Here is a 19,333-nt window from a genome sequence, read left to right as displayed (position 1 = left end):
GCTGTCAGCTGTTCTCATGGTTACAGATCTAGGAATTTGGAATGACAGGTCACAGTTATGAGAACAAGTAGATTTATTTGGCATGTTTCTATCTAGTAAATAACATTCTCCTATAAAGAGGACAAGAGGCTGCTGTACATTATCATAGTGTTTATTCCCTGTGAAAACCACTTTTTAAAGTCTCTGTCCCAACAAAGAAGGTGCTAACCAGATTTACGTATTTCTTAGAATTGCTCACTCACAGAATGAAGACAAAAATATATAACTCTTGCACTCTCTCCATTACTATAAATGGACCACTGGTGCTTTCACTCCAAGATTCAACTGTGTATATACACTTTCCAGATGGCATGAAACAAGGGTAGAGGAGCACACTTCCCATTTAAATGCAAGGGAACGCAGGAATGTTAACTGTTGTCATAGGGTAAAATCTATTCTGTCAATTGGCTATTTAAAAAATAACCAATAATTTTTAAGTTAACTGCCAAGATTTGTGAAGCTCCAGCTACGGTGTTATGCAAATTACATTAACACAGCTATGCGCAATTGGTTTTCACAGAACCACAAGTACAGCTAACAGGATAGCAAAAGAACAGGCTTCTCTCACACTTCCAACTCTTCATTGCTGGAGGGGTCTTCCTTCAGGAAAGCCAGGGCAGTCTAGTTTCCAAAGCCTCTGTTAATTACTGCAAAATGAAACGCGGAAATTGTGCCAAGGAACTGGAACACCTACCCACTGAGCTTCTCTCAAAGGTGGGCCTGCCTCGATGCGAAGAGCGTTTTGTCCCTGCTGAGCCACGCTGGAACAGTACTGTAATCATCAGCCACCAGTCCCAAGGTATTCACTCCCCCCAACAAGGGCCCTAAGGCTCCAGGGACATGCCCACGTACTGCACTTAATAAGAAACAAAAATTTAATGTTGTCGTGATGTGCCAATTTATCCAACCCAGAATGCTCTGTGAAACACTTAACTGAATCACTCATCTTCTCGGAGAACTCTCTGTTCGCCTCACAAGCTGCCAGGGAGAAACCGTCCTCCAAGGGGCGCAGTCGGGAACCATGCTCCCAGGCTTACCGTCCCAGGATTTAAGGCCCAGTAACTCCAGAACAAGGGCTCCAGAGTTTCCAGTCTCTCACACGGGCCTGCACAGACAGCTTGAGAGCCCACAGTATTTCAAAGACCTAACTGGGTTTTGGTTTCTAGGTCAGTAGTAGAGAGGCCTCCAGCTGAGAGGCCTGGGAGGGCCTTCTTCAGCTTAGGTCTCAAGTTCCTGGGTCTGCAGATGGAAGCCTTGAAGCCCTGATAACAGGAATATTATCAGAACTTCTACTCCCACAGTTGAAGACCTGGGCAAGTTTCCAAGGTCCCTCTTGGCACTGGGGAGTCTAGTAGGCTTGACAGTGCAGCAGTGGTCCGAGCTTACTCATAAGGTGCCAGGTTCTGAATTAATTTCTAACATTTCCAAAGTCTAAGGAAATTCCAATACAAGGGAAATTTTAAAACGTCACAATTTCCCATGAATTGGGGAACACCAAGTTTGGCCCGCTTCTGATTTCAGTTTCCTTCAGGAAAGTCTCTATCCTTTGTGTTCCACTCTGAGACCAAGCCTTCATCTATTAAAATACATACACTAAAAACAATAAATACAAACAAAATGTGCCAATTTACCTCTAAATAGAATCTTCAAAATATAAAACCATTCCTCCAGTCATCCTAAAATTTCTAGCTATTTTCACATGTACTTGCCTGCCTTGAACCCAAAGCTTTCTGTTCTAAAACACACTTATCCAACCTGCCTCAAGATTAATTAGCAGAAAGGACACATCCTGTAAAGCTGAACCCGCAGAGGTTCATAGCAGAAACTTCTACTTGGGCATGCTATGTACTCACTGCTTCACTGAAGAAAGTGTCTGTAAAGACCAGACAGCTGAGCGTAGGGATTGCTAGTATCACAGCATTGTCCTGTATCAAAAGACAAGAACAAGCCTGTCCTGGTCACCTGCAGGTATCAACAAGCCCACAGTGCAGCTACTTGAGATGAAGGGCAGTGTGCCTGACTGCAAGGAAAACAGCAGATTCCCAGGATTTGAGCTCTCAGTGGGTAATGCAGCAAGGAAAGCAGGGATGAAGTACATGAGCATGCATTAAGCAGATAAAAGATTTGGCCCATTTAATTTATTAGGCAGTATCATAACGTTGGTGATGCTTAGTTCTGCTGTTTTAGAGTTCTAGGTACCAGCCTCAGCTATGGTTTACCAACTTGCCACAGAAGTGACGAGATAAAAAACATCAGTCAGAACGCAGGCTCTTGGTCGGCAGTTTGCCCCATCTTCCCCTACACTGCAGGTATGGAAAAGTAACTCAGCCATTAAAAACACAAAGTATTTTCCATTTGAGTGAATTTATTTTACCAATGAGGTATTAAAAAATTCTGCAGCCGCACTAAACTTGGGAAACCTGCAAAAACTTTTTCCAAAAACTGAATTCTCATAATATTGAGGTTAATTTCCCATGCACCCAAATGAATAGGGCAGTCTATCAGGGTTTAAAATACTTATAATCCAGCTATTTTTAGTTTGTCTATAAATAATTGTTAAAGACCTTCACTTTTAAAATTTTCTTCTCATGTCATTAAGAGGTGACTAAAGCCTTTTCCGATTTTGCAGTACCTACAGACTTCAAATAATTTAAAAGAAAGTATTAGCACTCACATCCACTTATGCTGTACGTTTTAGACACACGCATTATGACATGCACATATCTAAGGCATACCGTTCTAATGAATGATTTAAAGACTCAATATTGCATACAACACCAATGACTTCAGAGATGCAGAAGCAAAACCTTAAAGGCAGCATGACTTCTTGCCTGAAAAATAGTTTTTGCTTCAACCTATATTCACAGACAAATTAACCAGATGTCACAATGCCATCTCAAAGTTCTCTGTATTGCTAAAGTGCTATCACTAAATTCTTGTTCCCTATTAACCACGCATACAGCCCACTGCAATAGAAGGGATATTGAGTCAAATGATCCAATAAGCCCTTTTCCACCTTTAATTTCTATTCCTGTGTTACTTTCACAAAATCCCCACTAGCATAGCATGTATTTTAGAAAAGAAAGCCAAACAACAATACAGTAGTAATTGTTTCCCACACACCAGATTCTATCTCAGGATCAAAAGTACGGATTAAGTAGTATTATTATCGGTTTCTTGATATGCAGTATGACAAAGTACAAACCTTTTTTTTTTTTTTTTTTAAAACCAGGCCACAAGTTGATGCAAACAAAACCAATATTGCGCACAGCATTTTAGCTCCTGTACTATGTGTCCTCTAAAGTAGTAAACCCACAATTACCATGAGAAAAGTCCAGCTGGAGGTATCACCTAGAAGTTGCATTACTGCTTGCTTATACATTTTTTTCAAAACATATGTTCTGCTTGGAAACAATTCGGTGCCAATGAGCTGGCAGTAGAACAACAATTTAAGTTGTGGTCTCAATAAAGGTAGGAGGGGCAATTCACTAAAGCAACATATTTCATTTACAAAGCCTCAAGAACCATATTATAAGGAGTCAGGCAAATATGTATTAAAGAACATAAAATAGCAACTAACTATATGCCTTTAAAAGTGCACTTCATGGATGAAAGCTGCCAAATTACAGAGGGGATTTACTGAGAAGAATGTGTTACTGCCAGAATGGACAAAAGCATGCATTCTACCCATTCCAAGCTCCTCCCCATCTCCTGTCACGCTCACAGCAAGAAGCATCTCAAAAATTGACAACCACAGACTCCAGGATTGGAAGAGACAAAAAATACCTGCTGGTAAATGCCTGGAAAAATTTTATTTTGAAGATCTGATAAAGGAGATTGAAAAAAAAACCCACCAAAAAAACCCCCAAAACAAAAAAAACAACCCACTTATGATGAAAAAACGCTCCCCCCCCCCCCCCCTTCTTGGGACATCAAGCACAATTTCACAGCAGAAAAGAAACAGCGCACACCTGGTCGGGTTTTAGAGGAGCCAACATGCAGCAGCGTTTATTCAAAGAGGCGCAGCAACCTGTATACTGTATCGTACTGCTGCTGGCCCCAAGACAGGAGTTTCCCGGAGTTTGCGTGGAGTTGGGTCACGGAAATCTCACTCCAAACGGGAGCGCCTGGTAACCTCGAGGCACCCGAGGGCACCCAGCAGACCCGCCTGGCCGTGCCCCGGACAGCGTCGGCCGCCAGCAGGAGGCGCCGGCCCGGGGAGGGGGACAGCGCGCCCCGGGCGAACCGCGTCCCCCCCTCCCCGCGTTCCCCTACCTGGTTGGTGTCCTCGCCGTGCTCCAGGTGCACGATGCCCTGGCTCCTGCCCTCCGTGTCGCTCAGCACGTCGTCCTCCGAGTCCTCCAGGAGGGACGAGGAGCCCGTGGAGGAGAGCGAGGAGGTGGAAAGCCTGCGGGACTGCAGGTGCAGCGAGCTGTCCGTCCTCAGCCAGCCGCTCTCCGAATGCGGCGGCTTCGCCTGGGGGCTGCCCTGCGCCTCCTCGCTCTCCTCGGCGGTGACGGTGAGCCGGGGGATGACGGGCGGCAGCACCCCGTTGGGGGGCCGGCAGCCCCTCTTCGCCGGGTCGGGCAGCTGCCGGGCGGCGGCGGCAGCGACGGCGGCGCAGCGAGCCTCGAAAAGGGCGCGGAGCTCCACCACGCTCAGCCGTTTGGCCAGGCTGAGGTCCGGGCTGCTGTGCAGCCCCGCGCGGGGCTCCATGGCGGGGTCAGCGCCGGGCGCCTGCCGGGCAGCGTCCCAGGGCCGACGGCCGGGGGCGTGCATGGGGGAGCGCCGCGCCGCCGCCGGCGGAGAAACTTCTTTGTGGCTCAGTCTCCAGCCGCTGCTCGGAGCCCGGCGGCGAGGTTCATGTCCAGCCCGCCTTGCTTCCTTGGGCAGCTCTGACTCACCCGCGGCGACAGCCGGAGCCGGCTACCGTGCCCGCTGACCCGGCTCCAGGGCCATGGGGGCGCGCTGAGCCCGCCCGCTCGCTCGCTCGCTCCCCGCCGCCACCGCCCCGCTCCGCCTCGGCGCTGAGGGGAGGAGCGAGTCGAGCAGCGCCGCGGGGAGCCCCTGCCCGCCCTTTCCCCGCCGTCGCCTTCGCCGCCTCCTTCTCCTCCCTTTTGGTTTCGCTTTCCCTGAGGTGGTCCCCGGGGAGCGGCGGGCGCCTCGGGGTGTCCCGGCGGGGCGCCTCCCGCCTTACCTCTGCGCGCGCCGCCGCCCGCTCCAACGGCCGCTGCCTCGCGCCCGCCGCCCCCCGCCGGGTAACGGCTCCCCGGGCACGGCGGCTGCGCAGCGCGGGCTCGCCCCGGCCGCCCGCGGTCTGGAGGGGCGGCCCGGCCCGGCCCGGCCGAGCCCCCTCCCAGCGACGGGGGCGGCTTTGACGCTCTCGCCGGATTTCGATCCCCTCAGGCCCGCCCCCGGCGGTTTGAGGTCCCTGGGTGTCCACCGGTGGGCGCTGCCCCTCGGCGCACGCCCCGGGCCCCACGGCGCCGCCTGGCCCCGGTGCGATGGCTGCCATCGCGGGACCTCGGCATCCCCGAGGGACCTCGGAGGTGACTGAGTCGTCACCAACACGCAGGGACCGGGTCGTTGTGCGTGAGTGACCCATTTAGTGAGTCAGCCCCGCCAAACTGCGTGGCGCAACAGCTGATGGTGCGCCTGCCTCTCTGCGTGGGCCGTGCTCGGTGCCGCTGGAGCACAGGAGCTTCCCACAGACTGCGCCGGTCAGGTTTCACGTCTCGAGTGTAAGATCCTCCGGCGGTTTGCGAACAGGCTGGCCTGCGTGTAACAGAGGCTGCAGGGCAGAGCTCTCCTCCTGGAAAGCCTGAATTTTAGGTCAGTCAGCACTTTGCCTGCTGAGCTGTGCTTGTTCAGGTTGCCTCAAGCCCCAGGTTGCTGAAATACCCCAGCCCCCTTTCCTGAGTGAATGTCAGCAAATAAACCCCTCCACCCTGGTATTTCTTCCTTGCTTAACTCCCACTTTTTACCTAAAATGTAACCCGTGCTGGGCTGCAGCATGTGTTGTAATTGTAGCTATTAAGATCTTTGGAACAGGAAAGGCGTCCTACCCTAGTGTTACATCAGCTGAGATGATTAGTACAATTAATAATTTTGGAACCAAATGCTAAAGTCTTCAACTTAGTTTTTGCTCATTTATCTCATTGTTTCCTTGTACTCCCCCATCTGTCTCTCGCCATCTGTTGTCTCTTGCCTGGTACTCAAGCTGCGAGCTCCTTGCAACAGGGGCTGTGCTCCCTCAACACGTAACGCAACACAGCCCAGGCTGTGGCTGGGACTCCTGGGTCCTGCGATACTATAAATAATTTGTTAACCTGTCCTGATTCGTTTGGACTATTTGGTTGCAGTTGACTATTGATCTTGCAGGTAGTCTTTGGAAAAGTCTGTTTCAACAGGCACCACACGACATGTCTTCTCCTGAGGCAACTGCCATGCTGCTCACAAAGCCCACAGCTTGCAAATGCCCAGGACCAGACCAGAAGGCAGCTGGGGAACTTCATAAGGAAAAATTCAAGCGTCTTCAAATGCTTTTTCTAGAATTAGGTGGTGCCTAGCCAGGAATTTGGACAATCTGAATTCTCAGCTTAAATGGCCAAGTCCTGTAGTGGATTTAGTTCTTTGTGTAGAAGCAGTTATGGGATCTGCCAAGGTGTATGTGGTGGGTGAGGCGGTGGTAACAGCTACCACCAAATTATGTAAAAACACTAGTAGTAAAGTGCCAGAGAAAATGGTTGGCAATGCAGCTTTTCACCAACAGACAGAGAGAAAACCAAAAGTGTCTGTAGGTGTTTTTTCCTTCATGGTAGACTGGAACAGGTTTAAGTTCTTTCTGAAAGAAGATACAGAGTCGCTGCTTTTATTGTTAACTTTGTAATTAGTTTCAAAGTTTATAGTGCAGAAAGGCAGTCTCAAAGCATGAAGACTGATTAGGCCTAATACATACCTAAAGTCATAACAGTTTAATCAAAAGCATGATTTTATAATTGATGGTTTTATAAGAAGACTCATAGTGATAAATTTATAGATAGAGCAGAAAATGCAGAGGCCAGTTTTAAATGGGCATCCAAGATTGCACACACACAGGTTGGACCCATTTAACTAATTTATGTAGCTGTGGCAGCTTCTGTCTGTAGACAAGCAAGATAGAAAGAGAGTTTATTGACAGGAGAGAGGTTAAGTGTGAGCTTTCACATGCCAAACCGGAACCCTTCAGGGAGCCCTGCTGCATGTGAAAGGACATTTTGGTTTCCAGCCACTTTTAGCCGTTGCTCTGTCTGCTGATTCTGCAATTACAGGATTATGTGTGGTCTATGATTAGGAAACCTTATTTAGGAAACCTTAGCCTTAGCAACGGTTCTGAGCCCACCAACTCGCCTCACAGAGGGCTAAGATTAGTTAACAGTTCAGTTATAAAATATAATTTTAAAGGTTTTAATTTCAACTAATGAAGACAGAAACAAAATACATACAATACATTTGATGTCAATAAATTAATACATGCATAAAAATAGAAAAATGTCATTTGAATAATATCGATTAGTGGTGATTAGTCAGATAAGATTGGATAGGTTTAGTTGACTGCTTTTATAACATGACAGCTACTGATCTCCAAAGTTTGTGTAAGATTTAACTCAAAGTCTTTCAGCACTACCAGGAGAATAAAGAGACTCTTCAGTCAGTTGAGTATCGCCAAGTTAGCTTGTAAGTGCACAACTGTTTCAACAAAAGGAGTGGTGCTGGCATCATGGTGAAGTGGTAATGACTTGTACTTTCCACTTGTGAAATCCTTCATTCCTGACAGCAAAGGACTGTCAGCATTCATTAATGATGCTTGGCAAGAGCCAGATCTGATAAGATACAGATATGCATGTCCCTATTTTGCAGATGGGTAAACCGATGTACAGACAGTACATGAGTTGGCTACAGACGCATGGTGAATCAGGGGCAGAAACAGGCGCCTCAGATTTGCTCTCTGCTACTGTAACCACTAGATCACGTTCCCACCTGCAGGGGTAAACAGTCTTGCTTATCACAGTCATTCTGCAGGGGTTTCACATTTCACACACTCCTGCTACAAAAAGAACTTTCTGCCTTTATTTATATTGGGAGGGGGGGGAAGACTATTTCATTCCCATGAAATCCCTTTCTAAACATTGTTATCATTAGCATATTGCTTATTTTTACTTCCTTTCAGTTTGCATTCCCATAGGGTTTCTAAGCTTTAACAATCCAAAGGCAAAGAAGATGGTATGGACACTTCTAACAGATATGAAAGATTTCACATAGACAACAGTTTAAATATGATGTAGAGGGGAGCCTTGAGTTTAACGTGGCCTGCTTAGCACATACAAAATACTTCATTGCCCACATGAGACTTCTCAGAAGGCTTAGAGCGTGACAGCTGAGAAACACCACGTCCTTCAATTCCAACTGGAGCATGACCTAAGACGACCTGAAAAGTAATTGAGTTGTGATTCGCATGTCTCAGGTGCAACAGATACAGGCAAGGTAACGTTTATAAGTAGTTATAATATCTCTTTCAGGATATAATTGGGGGAGAAAAAAAAAAGGTGGGTATGTTTTCCTACAGGAAAGCCCTTTTTCAGGACTTGAAGAAAGGTACACGGGCCCGAAAGCTGGTGGGGCCCAGGGGAAGGTTTCCCCCCGTGGCTAAAATGAAGATCACAGCTCCACCTGGAGAGCAAAAAAGAAAAGCGACGGGTGGGCTGACTTCCCGTCAGGAGTGGTGGCTGTCAGGAGCAGCTCTGCGGAAAGATGATGCTTCCCTGCATCCCGAGAAGGTGGGAGCAGAGCAGGTTCTGGGCTGGGCCAGCTGGCAGAGAAGCAGGGGCAGTGAGGGCAGGCAGCTTCATCGGCCAGTCTCGTACTACGAACAGGCCAGGGACCCCGGCTGGTTGTTGCAGTTGCTGTCTTTGCTGCTCGCTAGATTCAGTGAGCAGGTTAGCACATGTTACGGTTGCATTCTCTTTTTGTCATGCAAACATAACCAGATCAAATTATCCAAGTGCATAGCTACCGCATGCAAGAGGAGAATGAGACTTCAAACCCAGGTTATATGATGTGAAAGCAATTGCTGCAATAAATGGGAGCTCTTTATTTTTCAGATTAATTTTTGTAGGCTATTTGCCAAATTCCTCTATGCAAGGCTTGGAGACTTGATATAAACTCTGGACATCTGCTCAATAAACACCCTATGAAAAAGGATTTAGGAATCTGCTTTTACCTAAGTAGTAGTACAGCTGTAACTCAGGCAGCAATTTTTAAAATCATACTGTGGCTGGATTATTAAGATGTGCAGCGACAAAAACAATGCTTCAGCTGTCCCCTGCCCTGGATCTCTGGCCCAGAATCTGTGGATCAGCACATGAAGAAGTCACTTGTTCCATTCCCCAGCCCTGCTGTCAGCTCAGCTCAGCTGCTGGTACCCTGAAGTATTACTCGTGAGCAGCCCAGAGGCTGCAGAAAGTTGATAACCTGAAAGTGGAATCCAAAGCCACTGGGGAAACACAGGAAAGATGCTGTTGGGTTTAAACAGTGGAATAAAGTTGGATGCAGATTCCAAGGATATGAGAGATGACTTACTAGGGGATAGTGGGATTTGAGCAGATCCTCAGCTAGGAGGGAGATGTAGTATTGCCCCAGAAGTGGGATCATTTACTTGGTGTGCAGTATGCCAGTATACACACAGAGCAGAGGTCTTTTATTTATTTCATGCCTGCATAGAGATGGGTGCAAGATGGTAATTCCACAACCTGCACAGAATCTACAACATATTTATCTTCTTACAGAATTACAAAAACCTGCCTACATTTACACTAATTGGTTAGTAATTACCACATCATCTACTATTGGTCAAGCATATTCAAATTAGCACGGATGCTCCTTGAAGGTGTGGGGGGGTTAATTTGCATAGTCTTTTAATGGGGTGGTCAGTTGGTCATGAACTCCCCCAGCCACCTTTACCTTTCCCCTGGTTACTGCTGATTTTTGTTGACTTCAGGCCTCTCTAGCAATCCCCCAGCTCTCAGTGCCTTCTGGGGCAGGATGTTTCCTTTTTATCAGTTTTTTAGCTCTTCTTCAAGGATATTCTTTAGCAAAGCATGTTTTTTATCAGTCCTTCAGCTCTTCTTCAAAGGTCCAGTTGTTAGCAAAGCAATATAGTGCATTTAACCCTAAATTAAACAGTGTCTAAGCGCTAACCCAAACACATTTCTGTCCCCATAAAGTGGAAAATTCTACTTTATACATCTCAGTAGTATATTGGTGGAAGTGAGCATGGTTGTACACGTCTCAGCATATGGACTAGAAGAACCTGCAGCAAAGAGAAAATAAACTATGAAGGTCCCCTCGTGGCTGGAATTAAAATTACATCTCCAAGTCGTATGCCTGAACAAAAGCACCTCGAACTATTCAGCTACCTCACATACTCAGATGCAAGAGGGAGAGCTAGTGGGGGAGACAGCATACCTCAAGCACAGCCAGCTGCCACTGCCCCCTGGGAAAAGGGGTTGCAAGTGTTTGAGATCATAAGGTGACAGCCGTGACAGTGAGAAAAGACACAAGGATAAGGCCAGGGGGAAGGAAGGAGCGTGCACAACACCTCTGCTACCAAAATCCTTCACAGTGGTCTGCTGGTGTATAGAGCATAGGGTTACTCTATAGGGAAAGGTAGGGAAGTACTATGGGAAGTAGGAGGTGAAGAGAGGGAAGGTTGCAGCAGAGGGAAAAACACCTGGGAGAAAAAACACTTTTCTCCCACATCTGCCCCATCTCATGCTGCAGACAGTTGCTGTTCTTCCTCATGAAAGGGGAAGAGTAAGGCCTTTTCTTCCCACTTCTTCTCAGTCTGTCAACACTACTTTTCTCCCTCTCACTGCTGGCCTGGGGGCCAACATATACAGGGAATAGAATAAAACAGGGGAGGAGAAGGGGCCACGGGTGCTATTCCATGATGGGAAGCGTGTGCTGAAAGGAGCAGCCAGGTAGCAGCGTCACTGACTGCAGACTTGTTAGTTTGATGTGTGCATTGTGTGCTCCCTCCTCAGAGTGGCTGCAGCTTCGTACAAGAGCATGTGAGATACTCTCATGGTTTCTGCTTGTGTTTTGCCTGTTCTCATCTTAAATAAAAGATTAATCTTCCACAGCTGTCATTTTAGCAGAAAATCCACACAAAAATGTCGTAACAAAACAAGAGGAATTTTTGCTGTCGTGTTTGAGATGATTACAGGTAACACTTCCCCTAACAACCACGTTCCTCATAGTTCCCTGTGAGCTGACTCTGAGAGTTTCAGTATAAAGATTTGATTTAAAGATAATTACTGCAGCGAAACCACTTATTAGCTTTATGCTTTAAGTAAGCACAGTTGTTATTTTTGGCTAGCCATTTATAGCCCCCTCAGAACATTGGAACCTATTTGCCTGTGCTTACAGTAATGCTCACATCAAATTCTGTGCATTTACTCCTGTTTTATCATAGTGTAAAGAAGACCAGGATATGTTGCATTGTGTATACAAGTGGACTATTTCTAGAAGTCTAATTTCACCTGTTCACCCTGCAATCCAGGGGTGTACTTAAAGAACAAATCATGGTTCTTCCCTGTCAGAATTTATTAAAAGACATCTCAGCCAGAGGCTATTCCACTTTTAACACATTTAAAATTATAAAAAAAAAATCTCCAGATTATGGAGAAAACTGAAAGTCTGAAGTAACTAGTTTATATTTTAACAAAGATTAAAGCAGAATCTAATGTTTTCCACAGAAAGCGTCACTAGTAGTATTTATTACAACAATGAATCTGGCATGGTAGCTGAATTGAAATAGCCTTTTTAATGAAGGATGTTACAACACAAATGTGGTCAGAAGTTTATATCCCAACAGTTACAGGCTTTTATTTTCCTTTTCAAGAGGGAAATTTCTGGAAAACTCTTAAAACTTCTTACTGAACAATAGAATAGCTGAGGCGGGGGGGGGAGGTTTAGTATGTTAAAGTTTTCTTTGTCCACACAGTTTGCTTTGCCAGTTCATTTGACAGTACTGCGCTAAAAATCAAATACATCCTGAAAAGTCACTGTGGTGGGTTGACCCTGGCTGGGGGCCAGGTGCCCACCAGAGCCTCTCTATCACTCCCCTCCTTCACTAGACAGGGGAGAAAAGGCATAACGAAATGCTTATGGGTCAAGATAAGGACAAGGAGAGATCATTCACTAATTGTTGTCACGAGCAAAACAGATCGAACTTAGAGAGGGAATTCATCTAATTTATTACTAAGCAAAACAGAGTAGAGGAATGAGAAACAAAATTAAATCTTAAAACACCTCCCCCCACCCCTCCCATCTTCCTGGGCTCAACTCCACTCCCAGCTTCAACCTCCGCCCCCCTCAGAGGCACAGGGGGACGGGGAATGGGGGTTATGGTCAGTTCATCACATGTTGTTTCTGCTGCTTCTTCATCCTCAGGGGGAGGACTCCTCTCATCGTTCCCCTGCTCCAGCATGGAGTCCCTCTCACGGGGTGCAGACCTTCAGGAGCAAACTGCTCCAGCGTGGGGTCCCCCACGAGGTCACAAGTCCTGCCAGCAAACCTGCCCTGGCATGGGCTCCCCTCTCCACGGGTCCACAGGTCCTGCCAGGAACTTGCTCCAGCGTGGGCTTCCCACGGGCCGCAGCCTCCTTCAGGTGCCTCCACCTGCTCCGGCGTGGGGTCCTCCATGGGCTGCAGGTGGAATCTCTACACCCCCTCATCCTTCCTCCATGGGCTGCAGGGGGACAGCCTGCTTCACCATGGCCTTCACCACGGGCTGCAGGGGGATCTCTGCTCCAGCGCCTGGAGCTCCTCCTCCCCCTCCATCTGCACTGACCTTGGTGTCTGCAGAGTTTCTTACATCTTCTCACTCCTCTCTCCAGCTGCAAAAGCTCTCTCTAACTGTTTTTTTTCTTCCTAAATACGTTATCACAGAGGCGCTGATTGGCTTGGCCTTGGCCAGCAGCGGGTCGGTCTTAGAGCCGGCTGGCATTGGCTCTATCAGACACAGGGGGAGCTTCTAGCAGCTTCTCACAGAAGCCACTGCTGTAGCCCCCCCCCCCCCCACCGCTACCAAAACCTTGCCATGCAAACCCAACACATTCATAGACACACTCCAGTGTTCTTAGTGATGCCATATAAGTGTATTTTAAGAAAAAGGTAAGCAGGAGTAATTGCTAAGAAATGAGCAAGCAGCTTTGTTTTAATGTAAGGTTCTAGTTTGCCCTTGTGCAAAATTACTCAGAATGGGGGAGGGGGGCATGAGTTTTTTAGGATATATAGGAGTTCTTTGGCATTGTCTATTTGCAAATTAGTGCCAATCTGTCTATAACAATCCTCACTTTTCCCTGCATATTCCCAGCATGCCTGTTGGCACACACAGTTGCCCAGCTTTGTAGACTAGATCACAGTATGATGATAAACTTGACAAGGATTTTTATTCACAAGACTTGATTATTTGTCCTCTGGAATCAACTGAAATATAGAATAAAAATAGAAATATGAGATAGAATAAAAATTAAAATATTTTGCAAAAAATATTCAGGAAGCTTTTTCCCTGGGGTTTTTTTTTGGGTTGTTGTTTCATAAAATTAAGTATTTGCATGATTTTTACTTATTTGCCTGTGAGAAGTACTTACAGATGCTTTATTTACTTGAAGTCACAGGAACAAATTTAACACTAATATAAGTACATGCTTACTGTCGCTGCCTTCACAGGGATTTTCACTCCTTGTACCTGGCATATTCTCTAAGAGGAGAGTGTTGCAAAGGCGGGGCAGCTGCGGGCAGAGGCCGGACCGGACCGGGCCGGGGGGCTGCAGGGCCGCGTTTCAGCACTGCGGACAGCTCAACCAGCACCGCCCCACCGGCACGTCCTTCCACCGGCCCCGGGAATCCCACCGCCCCAAACCCCACCCCTTCCTCCTCTTTGCTGCCGTATAAGCTATGGATAGCCTTGCTCGGTGGTGCCAGACTTTGTAAGGCTCTTGGTACCCGAGAGGTGTTTGAAAGCGAAACAAAGCTTGAGGTTTGTGCTGAGTTACGTTAGTGGTTCTGTCTTCAAAACAGAGAACCCGCATTCTGTCATCATCTAGAAGTCCCCAAAAACTACTGCTACTAGTAATACCTCTGAAAAGTGTCTGATAAGACTCTTAAACTGTCAAGCAATGGTAACACTGTAACTGTAATGATGCTGCTAGTGCAAGCATGATATATTCCATGACGTAACCATTGCATAACCAATCACAATGGACAGCCTATTGCACTAAATGTTGCAAGAGTAAATCAGTAGAAAACCTAGATAAAATATCATGCAAAAGAACCATGTCTGGTTCTTCCAAGCTTTTTCTGTGGTAATGTGTATGAAGTTTTAATTACCTTTTTTTTCATATTATTTTGAAAGTAAAGTAGGTGGTAGGCTGAATGGAAAAGAATCTCTGATTTTTGCATTAAAGAAATAATAACTCTCAATTTCTGATGAAGTAAATTGATAATGGGGACTGTGAGAAGGTCTACTTTCCCTAGGGTCACAGATCTGTCTTTTTCATTTGTTATTTTTTTCAAATCAGAATATAAATTGTTCTGTCTTCTCCTTCAGCCTAGTGGATAAATTCTGAGATTTCCTACACCATTGTTCCGGTGGGTTTCTTCAATTCTGTACATGAACAAACTACCCAGGACCCTGCTGCAAAAGTTAATGCTGCCATATCCGTGTGCTGAGCTAATATCTGGCACTCGGATTTGGTGTTTCCACCATTGCTAAGAGCACAAAGGGATCTCTTCAGTAACTAAGCTGGGATTGCAGATCATTGGATTGAGTTTCCATCTCCATTTCTCTTTCCAAGACAGCAGATTGCTGGAAAAAGACACTGCAAGCAAGACAGGATTAAACCACCCATGCTTCCTTGTAAGGAACTACATTACTGTATTGTAAGCCAGAAGAATTTGCAAATTCTTCTGATTCCTCTGACAGGTGTCTCAGCAATCAAGCATTCCTCCAACCTCCTGAACTCATGATGCTCACTGTTTCATTTTTTGATGGGACTAGTTACACAATTTGTCCTAATAAACAGTGATAATCAACATAGCCCTGCAAAAGAACTAGGGGAAAAATACTGCATGTTTTTACTGTCATAAAAAGCTATTAACATTGTCTTTAACATCATGGGAAAAAACCCCCGCAAAACAAAGAAAAAATGTCAGGGATATTTTATTCATGCATCCAATACATTATTGCCTTAGGTAAGTACAATTTTGCAAAGCTGCGTGATGACCAGATAGGAAGCAAAGAAAACCACATCCTCTTTGAAATTACAAGGAGAAGAGTTTTGCTTCCCTAGTGGGGTTGTTATCAATGTGAAGAAACACTCTTCGGTTTTAGCTTGGGTTTTTTGGTTGTTGTTTTTTAAAGTTGGCAAGAGTGACTATTAATTAGTTATGATGTTTACTATCATCTAGAACATAATGTTTTGGGTTTTTTTCTGTAAATAAGTTAGAGGAATAATGAATCCTATTTCTCTTATAATGTTATCAAAGTACTTGCCAAATTGCCTCATGGGGACATAAGCATCTTCAGAAATGGAAACACTGGGCTGAGATGATACAGGGAGACTGATATGAAGTGTCTAGGGAGTTGTTTGCTGGATTTCATTTTCATTCTAGGAACTGCATTTACCTCACAGGCCATTTTTGGTCATTTTCATGAAAACCTTTTCCCTTTGATACACACACATACGGATCGCTGGAAAACAATGTTATCTGCAGATTTCATCATGTAAATACATCAGCAGAATTTTGGCTGAAATTAATAATAGATGTATTGAGCTGCACTGTACACAGAAAATGTCTAATGGCAGGTTAGATGTTCATACCTAACCATACACCACACCCTGTTTTTCAGATTATCACATGAAGATCAAACTCATAAAGAGATATTCAAAGAGAGTGAAAGGATAAATGCCTCCCAGAGATGAATCAAAGCACACAAAAGAACATGCCTTTTCAAATGTAGGCAAGTGAAAATTAACCATCTTCATAATTCATTGTTATATAACATTGAACTATAAAGTTCAATTAGAGCTTAACAAGGGAGTTGGTAAGTCAGATCCATAATGCCATATTTTCCTGCCCAGTTGCAGGCCAAATAAAAAATAAAATAAAATAAAATAAAATAAAATAAAATAAAATAAAATAAAGATATCGTAGGCTTTTACTGTGGAAGAAGCTACATGCAACACAGAAGCAAGAAGTTCTTGCTGGAATTTCCAGTGTCAGAAGCTGGACAGTCCTCACATCTCAGCCGGTTAGGGGAGATGGACAAGAAAACCACTAGTGGTCGAGTTGAAACTGAATTCTTATTCCAGAAAAAGAGGGAGATAATCAGAGAGAGAGGGGGAGAGAAGCAGAGGGAGAGAAAGAACAGGCATGAGAGTCTTGAGATACAGGGCTTCAGGACAAAAAAAAAAGGATTGAAACACACAAACCATCAAGTCTCTCTTTTCGGGTAAGCCTCTCTTGCCTGGCCCACGCTTCACCACCAGGTGGCCCCGTATGAGCTTGGATGAATAGTTGGCTACTTGCTTCAAAGACAGACGGGCGTTTAAATCTCTGCTAGCTGCCAGAAGTAAAGGGGGGAAAAAAACCCCAAAACCAACTCCAAAAGGCTGGAGAGTTTGAACAGCTCTAGGTTCAAAATCTTGGATTAGAATGCATGTCTCAATTCCTGGGATGTTTGGATGCAGGATCATGGCTCAGTCTTAAAAACACAAGAGGTGATGCACTAGTACAAGGATGTCATTGAATTCACAGTACAAGCAGGAATGTAATATGTGACATACCTGAGTTCATGCTTTCAGTCTATGCAACACTTGTCACAGGATTGCACCCAGCTTTGGGCATCATGCTTCAGGACAGGTGGAGACACATGGACTGGAAGAATGCAAAGGAGAGCAGCAAAGATGAACAACAGTTCTGCGAAACATAACCAGTGTGCAAAGCCTGACAAAAGCGGCTTGCTAAGCTGTTTGATGAAGAGCTTTGCTGGCCAGCTGCACGCAGCAGCTGGCATTCTGGGCAGGGCCCCGAGTTACAATCAGGAAGTTTAGCAGGGAGCTAGGACTCTGGTGCCATGAGCCAGCAAACGAGAGGTAACACATCCTGGAACAGTCTCTTGGGGACCCTTCGGGTTCCTTTTCTAAGATGTCCAGGAGATCTCTTTGCAGGGGAATTAACAATTACACACATCAGTGGAAAAGCACTAGAATGCTAATTTCAACACCTGCAGGAATTCCACCAAAAACTTTTCTAGAAAAGAAGTACAGTGTATCTGGCATCCCAGGCCTTTTGGCAGGGGTAGGTCAGATGAATATAAGCTTGACTGTAGAGCAGAATTTAAGAGACAAGGAGTCCTTGATGAACCAGTGTTTATTGTGTTCAGCCCCACTTCAAACTGCAGCAGTGTTGGGCTGCAGTCCCCAGGCTTCTTGTTCCAAACACTTCATTTCTGGCCCTCACTCGTGTCCCAAAGGTTCTTGCACACTTCAGTAAGAGGATTCAACTTGGACTTCCCAGTTCTCCTCTTCCAGGTGCAAGGTGTTGCGGAGACCTCTGCTAGTTCTTCATTACTCGACAAGAGGAAAACACCATTGTTATACTTAGTAGGTAAGCACTAGAGGTCAAAAGCGTAGTTCTTCTAATCTCCCATCTATACTGTTGGAGCCAAGCATTTCATGAATTTATTCTCATAGATGCTCGAATTACTGCTGTGGTATTTTCCAAGATCTGTATTCTCTCCTGTCTATGACCACTTGAAATCTCTAGGCTGGACATTCCTGAGCTCACAGCCCTTGAGGCATTCTTGCTGGTCAGCGTGCACAGCATACACCTGTCCCACAGATGAAGGACTGTGATTTTCCCAAAAATCAAGAGCCACAGTAACCAGATCCTACTTTTCAGACTAGACCAGTAACCCTGGAAGTGAAAAATTTTGATCTAGAGTCCTCTTTAGCCTTAATTCAAATGTGAAAAGCACTCCCCATACATAGCTGTAGCATAAGCCACGTTCACTCCTCTGACAGGTTGATGTAATGCTGTGTAAGCAGCCAATTCAGTTTGCTAATGCTGTATCAGAAACTGTGGCCACGCTTTTCAGAGTTCATGTGTCTCCCACCCTGGAGGAGTGTCCTGTGGAAGTCTCCATAGTCAGATGGGCACATGAAGCACTGCAGTACAGCCCTGTAAAATATTACCAATAACCGAACAGTACATCCCTTCCTTGCTTTCAGATAGAGATGCACACATGGGCTACGCCTTATCCCAAGGGAGAGGGCAGGAAATATTCATTTGTGTACTGATTTGTTTATATATTTTACCCTTCAAACACCACAAGATCGTTATAATCAATATAGACACCTTCTCCTTCAATGATAAATTTAACTTGTTAATTGTTACTGCAGGGTGTTGTGTGTGTCCAAGTTATGGGTCCATTTAGGTAGACCCAATTACACCTTTGCCTTAGTGTGCTACCCTGAAAGACAGAAAAATATTTGAAACTCACAAAATCCAAGGTTTATTAGAACACAAATTAGGAAAAAAAATAAAGTGAAGCAAACAGGAATTACTAAGGCTGCAAGACTTAAATTCATATAAAGAATTTGTAGAACAGTTTACATATGAAGTGGTTAAAACAGCTATTTCAGGGCTAATTTTTATGTATATTATTACAAATTTAGAGAGACTAAATATTTTCATCAACTCCTAAACCTGCAGAATGTGGAGGCCAAATCTGTTTCAGATACAAACAAACAAAACCCCAAAACCTGAGTAGAATGAAAAGCCTCGGCAGAGGCTGTAACAAATGCCTAACACGTAGCGCACAGTCAGCTGCCAGCAGTGAGACAGGGACTCCTGAGAGTCCCACGGCGTGTAAACCACAGCAACAGGAACTTGGGGAACAAATCCAAATTCTGACACAGTATACAGCTAAGTGGGTGTCTGGCTTTGCACAGCAACAAAGGATATTACCGCAAATAAAAGCATCGCTGTGGCCCTTTATTTAAAATTACAAAACCTAAAAGGCTCTACCTGTAGCAATAGTTGCTGCACAGCAAGACCCCCAAAAAGCTGAACCCATAATCTCTGCCTTCCAGATAGGAACCTAATAAACAAAGACCAAAAAAATGTACGATTCAGTTACTGAATACCAAAAATCTTCAGGATCATAATTTGTTTATATTTATTT

At 45.3% G+C, this 19,333-nt stretch overlaps 1 protein-coding gene across 2 annotated transcripts in view; it reads right to left on the bottom strand.

Annotated features, from left to right (window-relative positions):
• The window catches only part of ITPKA (inositol-trisphosphate 3-kinase A), a 40,297-nt gene extending 34,710 nt beyond the window's left edge, over window positions 1-5,587 (bottom strand). The window contains exon 1 of one of the 2 annotated variants that reach the window (XM_054827481.1): window positions 5,237-5,587. In XM_054827481.1, the coding sequence (XP_054683456.1) occupies window positions 5,237-5,554 (318 nt within the window). In that variant the 5' untranslated portion in view covers window positions 5,555-5,587. Of the gene's footprint in view, window positions 1-4,314; window positions 5,148-5,236 lie in introns of those variants that run through there. The other variant, XM_054827479.1, reaches the window with a different exon arrangement.
• Window positions 5,588-19,333: the final 13,746 nt, after the last annotated feature.

Source organism: Grus americana, chromosome 5 (genome assembly GCF_028858705.1).
Source record: "Grus americana isolate bGruAme1 chromosome 5, bGruAme1.mat, whole genome shotgun sequence".
Taxonomy (NCBI): Eukaryota; Metazoa; Chordata; class Aves; order Gruiformes; family Gruidae; genus Grus; species Grus americana.
This window is presented reverse-complemented; position numbering and strand designations above follow the sequence as displayed.